Below are 9,666 nucleotides of genomic sequence, written 5' to 3'. Positions count from 1 at the left end.
ACAAGAACAAAGAACGGCTCTCACTGAGGCTTCAGTACTATAGGACTCGGATCTTAATCGGATCTTTCCTGAATTTCATATTACTATATTGCACTTTGGTCACAGCGTTGTCCCCTATCTGCGACATGTCAGCCATCGCAGATGCAACATGTGTCTCAGTCAATACAGCTAGCTTTGCTAGCATCACGTCCACAGATCTTACCTTTCTTTAAGCTTTCCTTCCAAGTGACGTTAAAAATTGGACGAAGTCCCCACCGACTGTGAAAGCGAAGCGCTGCTGATTTTACATGTCGCCATATCTTATGATTTATGCAGCGCTTCCGTACTATTACATTACTGACGCTCAGAGGAAACCACTGTGCATGTCTTGGAGCTCCGCGTGTGAGTAAAGGTGGAGCCGATGGGTGACAACAGACACTAAGTCACATTATTGCTCGGATTTTACGGCGCCACCTTAAGTCCCTGAACTTCACATTTTAACGGAAAAAAAAAACACAATGTGACTTGGATGTAACGAGTAACGCGACAGTTTTGTAGAAAGGTAGTGAAGTAGAAAGTACAGATACTTACTGTAAAATGTAGTGGAGTAAAAGTAGAAAGTATCCATTATTAAATCTACTTAAGTAAAGTACAGATACACGAAAATTGTACTTAAGTACAGTAACGACGTACTTGTACTTCGTTACTTCCCACCACTGCACTTTATATATATTTATATATACTGCTCAAAAAAATAAAGGGAACACTTCAATGTTAAAGTGTTCCCTTTATTTTTTTTAGCAGTGTATGTATATATATATATATATATATGTATGTATAGAGCTGTGTGTGTGAGTGTGTGTGTGTGTGTGTGTGTGTGTGTTGGGAGGGACAAAAAAAACATTTGTCCCTCCCAACACACACACATATATCGCTAACTTAACTCTCTGGCATCGGATCTTTTGTTGTTTATCCTTTATGTTTATGAGCTTACAATTGTAGCCCAGGGTATCAACAGGCTTACAAAGAAGCAGTTAGATATAATAACTGCAGGCAGATTGTGTTAGCCGGTCTGACTTTAGCGCTGTTGCCATAACTTCTCCTCTCAACTCTCGGAGAACGTCCGGTTGCACTTCAAAATAAGAGCATCAACATAAATCACACTTTTAATAGCGATATTAAACAAAATGTGAAATACTGAAATGTACAACTGACAGATAAAAATGGTATTAAAAAACTACATAATTTAAATTTTTTTTACTGAAACAGATCTTGAAAGATATTGTATCCTTAACTTCTTGTTTTCTTATTCAACTCCTTTTGTAATTTGCTGAACAATTTCTGCTGCTGGAATTAGCCAATCAGATTTTGCTCACTCCACTGTGCCACATCCAAGATGGTGTCGACACTGATGTAGGATTCAATGTGGCATCCATGATTAGATCCAATAAGATACTAATTCAAGCAAAACCTGCTAGTTGTCCAGACAAGAGAAACATCCACAGGACACCAGATCTTGACGACCGTAGTTGTACATGTTTTTTGGGGAAAAAAGAGGAATTTAGAAAGTTGTGTGCATATGGTTTTATTTCTTGTGTAACAAAGGAGGCCTAACTTTTCTAAGCCAGTAACTCCTGCAGATACTTCACACAAGTATAAATAACTAGAGGTCTGAAGGAGGCTGTAGAGAAATGCAAAAATGACACAAATGTAACATCCACCTTCCAAAATAACATGCTTAGGAACAAATATACAAGAGGAACAAAATCAGTGCATTAAAAACATCTAAACCACAGGTGTCAAACTCCAGTTCTGGAGGGCCACGGCCCTGAAACCTTTAGATGTGCCTCTGCTGCACCACCTGAATAGAATAATTAGGTCATTAGCAAGGCTCTGGAGAACTGATCTACACGAGGAGGTGGTGATTAAGCCATTTCATTCCAGCGTTTTGTACCTGTGGCACATCTAAAAACTGCAGGACAGCGGCCCTTGAGGACTGGAGTTTTACACCCCTGATCTAAACCGTAACAGTTCATGACTGGAATGTTAAAAGAAACTCAATGTTAACTTGATTAATATTAAAAAGGTGGATCTTTAAAACCAAAAAAGTGACTGCATAAATGTATCCAACCCCCTCTGGACTCTCAGTCTCACAACAATGTTTGGTTCTGTAGAGACCGTAAATATCCACCCAGTTTCTCCAGTGCAGGATCCATGTGGGAATGTTGGGCTGCTCCTAAAGCAGGGGTGTCCAAACTTTTGGTCACATGATTCAAAGCTACTAATGGGCAAAAAAAAAAAACTAAAATCAAGCAAAGTAATGTTTTCATCTAGGAAACATTAATCATTGTACATGCAAAACAACTAATTTTGTATGTTTGTATCTAGTTTTCAATTTCTTTTTATAACTTTAGTTATAAACAGGATTTGGGTCACTTTCTTTCAAAATACTTGCTATATTTAGCCAAGTTTAATTACTTAAACTGATTTTGATGCAGCAAAAAAGTTTCAGCTGGGTTATAAAAAGAAATACTTTATGTTGTACTTAACATTTTCCATGTTAAGAATTATGCGAGTAATAATTTCACCCCGATTAAAAATAAAAAGCCTCCACCTGCATCTGCATGCAAATGTGTATTGTTCTTCAGTTGCAGATGGGGCCTCACAAAAATCAGTCCAAGGACCACAAAATGGCCCCCAAGCCACACTTTGGACACCCCTGCTAAAACCCTCCAGACCAGCTGAAAACAATCGACCGTAGCAGTAATATTTACCTGTGTGTAACAGCAGAGTTTGGGTCAATTCGGAGTGAATTTGTAACACATTTAAATCTTAATTAGTAGCATAAAGACAGCAGGACAGCCGTGGCTCATTGATGGAATAAAACTTCACATGAAAGTCGGACTCAAAGCTTCACTGAAATGTAGCGAGTAGACTGGTGGGGAACAGAAATCCCCCCGTTCTGCCTAAAGATAGATCACATTAGTACTTTAAGGTTTTCTATAAATGAAGACGAACGGTTAGGAAGAGAAATGGAATCAAATCAAAAGAGGAAGAGTTTCCGCTTCCGCCACACCTCTAAATAATCTGAGGATTTTGATAAGAGGAGTGGAGATGATGCAGATGATGTAGTTAGTCTCCCACTATGAGTCCGGGCTCCGTGATGCTAACCGTCCTATTTGTCTTTCTTGGATTCGGCGTCGGCCTCCGGCTGCTCGGGCTCCTCCTCCTCCTCGGGGACCGGTGGGAACTGCGACGGGCTCAGCTTCTCCGCTTTGTTCCTGCTCAACTTTTTCGACTTCTGGTAGAGTTCGTTCAGGTTGAACTCTCGGATTATGTTTTCCTAAATAAAAGATGCATCAACAATTAGCCTCTAAAACTGCAGATTCTAATCAACTTTGTTACTCAAAAATCTAATAAGTTTAAGTTGGACAACTTTTGTTTAATATCTTTCTGGAAAAAAAATATATTTTATTAAAATAGAACCTCAGTGAAGCTCCAAGATACAGCTCTGCCTTTCTTGTCCACCTGGGGGCGCCGCATCACTTCCTTCCCTCCCTGAAACAACACCAACGAAGGAAGCTGCTTGGACAGAGGGGACGTCGACACTTTGTACCTAAAGGTGAAGCAACATTTAGTTATTAAATATAACATAAAACAACATAACGTAGATGTGAAGTTCACCCAAAACTGGTTTATTTATTCTTTAAATACATTTTGTTTAGTGAAGCTGTTTTCGCTTGACTTTTATTGCTGTATTGCTATAACAGGGGTGTCTAAAGTGTGGCCCAGAGGTCATTTAAAATCTTGATCCGATCACAATTTTGCAATTGAGCAAAGCTTAAAGTTTATCTGTTTTTTTTACAGAAATAATTAAATAAGATATTGTTACAATATTGGTGGTACAACAAAAAGTATTTCTCATTTATCAACTATGTTTCTGCATTTAAAGCTTTTACTCAAAAGCAGCGCGCCGCTACATTAACACAGCAAGACAGACTTCCTGTTCTTATTAATGAACAAGAAAATAAAACAATAAAAATAAAACAACAAAAAAACTATTTTAAAAAAACTGTGTGTGCCAATCGAATAATGTATGATTTGGATCTGCAATCCTTTATGGATAACATTTTTAACAAATCTGAAAATTTAGTTCATTTGATTTTTAAAAAAAAAATTAATTTAGCTAATAAAATATTTTTAAAAGTACAATCAATTTATTTAAAAAAAATAAAAACTTTGGGCATCCACATGGCTTCATTTTTGGCCCTCACAGCAATTTCTTCATTTTTTTTGTGCTGTGGTTAGACGGTTGGCGGTTACCATAGCAACCAGTTACCGTCAGCTGTGTAATTTTGCCATGTTTTTATAATTAATCTTGTGCATTTCAGCTGCGTTTAATTTTACAACTGTCAACTGTTTACTGGGAGCCATCAGCCTGTAGTTTGTTCAGGTTTATTTATTGTATTTTATTTAGTGCACAGGAGGCAGAAGCTGATGGAATGATGTTTAACCTCCCTGATTCTTTGCTCTCTCTATTGCAACAATAAATATTTATTTTGAATGTATGGAAATGAGCACAACTTCTGAGTAGGAATGAAAGAGGATCGGGTTTATTTCTGGCCTTAGCCAACTAACAAGGGACGTAAAATGGGCAACAACAACACGAGTAACTTTGTTCTCTAGCTTGATGTGATATACGGGCATACCGTGTTTCCCCGAAAGTAAGACATTGTCTTACTTTCTTTTTATCCCCAAAAGCCCCACTATGTCTTACTTTCGGGGTATGTCTTATATTGGAAAAAAAATGGTCGAATTTTTTGTTTTAACCGTAAAATTAACATTTATTAACAACCTGAACAGTATTGTATGCCCCAAGATTCTTCGACAATCGCTTTTTTATACTCCACGGTGCAACTCTTCCTTTTACCACTGGAACCGGAAGCGCTCATGTCTAGGGGCAAAAATATGGCATACGGTATAAGCCCTGCTTGTGGTTCCGTATCACAGTCTCCTGTGTGGATTACCGTATTTTAAGCAGGAGGCAGCAGTGACGTATGGAGAGGGGGACGGTGCGGTGACGTATGGAGAGGGGGACGGTGCGGTGACGTATGGAGAGGGGGACGGTGCGGTGACGTATGGAGAGGGGGACGGTGCGGTGACGTATGGAGAGGGGGACGGTGCGGTGACGTATGGAGAGGGGGACGGTGCGGTGACGTATGGAGAGGGGGACGGTGCGGTGACGTACGGAGAGGGGGACGGTGCGGTGACGTACGGAGAGGGGGACGGTGCGGTGACGTACGGAGAGGGGGACGGTGCGGTGACGTATGGAGAGGGGGACGGTGCGGTGACGTACGGAGAGGGGGACGGTGCGGTGACGTATGGAGAGGGGGACGGTGCGGTGACGTATGGAGAGGGGGACGGTGCGGTGACGTATGGAGAGGGGGACGGTGCGGTGACGTATGGAGAGGGGGACGGTGCGGTGACGTATGGAGAGGGGGACGGTGCGGTGACGTATGGAGAGGGGGACGGTGCGGTGACGTATGGAGAGGGGGACGGTGCGGTGACGTATGGAGAGGGGGACGGTGCGGTGACGTGGGCAGGAGGCGGCGCGCAGCTAGATGAGAGGGAGGCGGCAATACCCCCGTGTCTTACTTTCGGGGTACGGCTTATATTAGCCGACCCCCCTGAAACCCCCGATACGTCTTACTATCACTGAAACACGGTAGATTAATAATTTAGCTAACATTATCTGCATGCAGCAGCACTACTCTGTTTAGCATCACACATGCCTCATCTTGCAGGTTTGGCTTTCAAGCGACATCGTGAAACAGGAAGTGAAATTAAAAGGCGATTGGTCAAAATTCAGCTGAGCTGCAGTGATTACGCTGACTGGTCAGATTCGCGGAAAATTTGCGAATATTGAGTAAATTTGCATTAATAGTTGCGATCACAACAATGCAACTTCCTGGAGGGACTGATGCTTACAGGTAGACGAGTGTGGATGAGTTTTACCTTTTGGAAACTTCTCCGTATCGTCCAATGTCGACCTTCCCAAACTTGAGGCCAGAACAGTTATACCTGAACCGGAGCAGAATTAACAACAATAATGATATTTTATTTGTAAAGACCTTTTCTAAAAACTCAAAGGTACTTTACAGGAATCAAGCAAAGTTAGATACAGAAAACAAAAATACCTTAAATGCATTTAGGCATATAACAGGACATTAAAGTTGTTCTGAACAGGTAAAAGTAGCTGAAATTAGTGGTGGGTAGTTTCTATACTTTGGTTTTCTGTATGCCAAAGTGAGTAAAAGGATAGAAATTAAACTACAAATCCATTTTATCTTGATGCTAGTGCAGGATTTGCTGAATTAACTCCCAGATTTTGAGCTGAACTTGCAGTTTTAGTCATAGATTACACATTTTCCTGTTTCCACAGTGAAACATAATGAACGGATTCTTACTTGAGCGAGAGATCGGCATACACTGAAGCGAAGGACTGACACTCCGGAGACCAGTTGGCAAAGAATTCAACGATCCACGTCACACGGCTGTCCTTGTTGAGCTCATCCTGAACCAACCCACACACACAGTTAGAATTAAAACGAGTTTGTAGATAAACGTTTCTGGTGACAGATGTGCGTTTACCCACATCGATGGTTTTGTCACTGAAGTATTTGATGTACTCTGGTCCCATGTAGAGAGGCGGCTTACAGGTCATTAGAAACACTGGAAAACACCAGCAGAAATCAGGTAATTTTAGAAAGAAGGCGACTACAAATCAGGGCTGAAAAGATTAATCATCGAAGCAGCCAATCAGACGTCAGGGTCTCTATGAAGCAGCCATGTTTTTTTTCCCTCCATCTTTTAATGCATTTCTAATATTGTATTAAAAAGGCTTAAGTGGTTAAATTAACTTTTTTTTTTCTTCTATTCTTCCTACAACTAGAAGTAAGAACACAGAGGAAATGCCTGAGTTACATTCCACCATCACTCCAAGCAGCCTGTCCCACATGATCAGTTGTGAGTGAAGCGTCTGTGCTGCGTCTCGCCATTTCAAATCCAAACAACTCACTGAAGTAAAACAGCCGCTCCGCTGACGGTAAACAGGAACTTCACTGCCTGTCGCTACTAAGGAGACGAGCGAGATGTTTTCCCTCGGCGTCAGATTGATTTGATAAACAGAAAGAAATATTCCTCGAGTTTGTCACGTGCTCTAGAGGAATCTGTAAAGTTGGACTGACCTATGCAGAGCGTCAGGTAGAGCAGGCCCATCCTGATGTCCAGCCGGAAGAACAGGATCACATTGGCCACTTTGCTGAACAGGAAGATGTTCCCCACATGTTGCTCCACAGTTACTGAGAACAACAGGCCTAAAATCAGTCCTGAAAGTTTGCTTAATCTATCACATTAAACAACTTGGATTTTTTTTTTTTTTAAAAGCCAGTTGAGTGTTGCTGAAGTAAATCTCCTCACTTGCTCTGCGGTTCTTCATCATCACGATGGCACTCAGGAACATGAGGATTTCCACTTCTCTCTGGAAAAACACACATGATCGTCACCAACTGAACATCTGAATCCAACCAACGCCCAAAGTCACACAACTTTTACTCTATAACCGCCGTTTCTAAAAACATTTCTTCTTCTATTATTTAAACATTCAAGAGCTCATGTTTTTATGTGCGATTTATGTTCCCTCAGGTTATTCAACATTTTGGGTTTTGGAGTTGCTAATAGATAGATACACCATTAAAAACCTAGTTTCACATCTTTTATACCCTGGAGATTCTTTTACTTCTGGATTGCAGAGTTTGGCTTAGCTCCAAAACAAAGTCCTTTTTTCTCCTTTTATTTTTCTATATTTCAGTTGCGTCCAGATTTTCTAAATATTTAAGACACTGCCATATTTAAAAAAGAAAAGAGTGAAATGGAAGTAAGCCTCAGCACCGTTTTATTTCTTGACTTGTTGAAGAAAAACACAATAAAATCCAACTCAGATGTTGGTAGTAACTAATTACAATTACTTTACAAATAAAAAAAGATACTGTACTATTACTCAAATACTATTACTATTAATTATCTATACTCTTACTTGGGCAAACTACAGTGAGTAACTTCACTGAACAAAGAAACATATTTTAACCAGAAAGGCATCAGAAAGACACAACCTACATTTTATGTCAAAGTGAGACTTCATGTTTGTACACAACCTTTGTTGCTCTAATATGCTGGATTAGTAGCGCTTCCCAACAACTGATAATCTCTGGTTCCTGTTAGCATCTCATGATAGCAGTGTGACTTGTCTTCAGTCAGAGGCCTTTTCATAATAGTTTCAAGACTGACTGCTACAGCATAACCTTTCGCAATGACTCTTAAGATACTTGGATGATTTGAGTTGAGGCAACATTTAATTTCCCTTCGGGTTAAAAACAGTATTTTTGAATTGAATATGAAATCAATTAATTGTTGATGGTCCTGCTCGTCTATCTGAATTTACTGTCACAACCACCTCCAGTTTGTTTACTAAACTCTGCAAATTAAAATTAAATTAATCTGGAGCTGATAAATGATCAAAACTCAGCTGTGGAAACACAGACGCTGTATTTCTACTACAATTACTGTCCCTTCAGAACAACTTTATACTTATGCCGTAGAGTTGATACGTCTTGCATCCTTGTAAAACATCAAAAAGCACAACTGAGTAGGTGTTTGGCCTGTCAGAACTGCCAATGTCCCACCAATCAGCAGGGTGGTCGGTCGGTTCTGAAAGGCCCGGTTCGTCCGCTGTAGGGATACAGACCCAGTCAAAGTCACAGGAGTTCCCGTCCTCCCGCTGTGAGGCCAGATGGTCGCAGATTCCAGGCGTTTTACGGACCGCCAGGAAGGCGACAGACATGAAGAGAGAAGCTACATAGTACGGCTTGAGCAGCCACTTATACACCTGCGGCAGGTGGTAGAGGAAAGCAAACAATGGCGTCAGTAAAGCCATGTTAACAAACTGTTAAAAGATGCCGCAGATTACTCCAAAACCCGAGAGTTCAACTTTCAAAATACCGTTAGCCTGCGATGAATGGTACTATTAGCCGTGGCTAGCGAACGTACACACGGCCGGAAGTTGCTTTAAATACGGTGTCTTTTAAAATAAAAGCATCCATAGACCATGCCTTAATCATAATTCCATCTGTATTCTTCGTATTTATGGATTTAATTATGGTAAAATGGGTATGTAATTTAATGTATTAAAATATATTATCCCGTTTCGAGTCTCTAAATTGACCTCTTCATCGTTTATTTTGAAGCTTGATGAGTCGTGTCGGTTAACGGAACAAAAATTGACTCTTGTCCTTTTCCGTCGGCATACAAAGCAGCAACCCATGACGGCAGCAACCGAGTAAAAGGGGGTGGAGATTTAAAGGGACTGGGAGTTAAAGGGGCAGGGAGTTTTTCACAGGACAAGTGTTTTAAAAGATTATCAACGCTTTTTATTTATTTAATTAGTTATTGTTTATATTTAAGACACTAAAACCCTGCCTCTCACCCATTGACAGCCGGAGATAGAAACTAACTCAGGTATTGATAATAGATATATGATTTACATTTTGCACAGTGTGGTCTGTTTTTTTCCTACACATTCACTCCTTGTTTGTTTGCTGTTTTTTTCTTGTTCAACGTTCCTTATGTTCC

The 9,666-nt window shown here is 40.5% G+C and overlaps 1 protein-coding gene across 1 annotated transcript; it reads right to left on the bottom strand.

Moving 5' to 3' along the window:
• Positions 1-1,548: 1,548 nt before the first annotated feature.
• Positions 1,549-9,100, bottom strand: tmx2b (thioredoxin-related transmembrane protein 2b). Its single transcript, XM_008419443.3, has 8 exons — positions 8,783-9,100; positions 7,459-7,519; positions 7,227-7,340; positions 6,635-6,711; positions 6,447-6,553; positions 5,995-6,060; positions 3,466-3,595; positions 1,549-3,322 (listed from the first exon to the last, which is right to left on the bottom strand). Exons 1-8 carry the CDS (start codon positions 8,969-8,971, stop codon positions 3,155-3,157), a joined length of 912 nt encoding a protein of 303 aa, XP_008417665.1. The 5' UTR covers positions 8,972-9,100; the 3' UTR covers positions 1,549-3,154.
• Positions 9,101-9,666: the final 566 nt, after the last annotated feature.

The sequence above is a fragment of the Poecilia reticulata genome, chromosome 1, assembly GCF_904066995.2.
Source record: "Poecilia reticulata chromosome 1, P_reticulata-male-v2, whole genome shotgun sequence".
NCBI classification, from domain to species: domain Eukaryota; kingdom Metazoa; phylum Chordata; class Actinopteri; order Cyprinodontiformes; family Poeciliidae; genus Poecilia; species Poecilia reticulata.
This window is presented reverse-complemented; position numbering and strand designations above follow the sequence as displayed.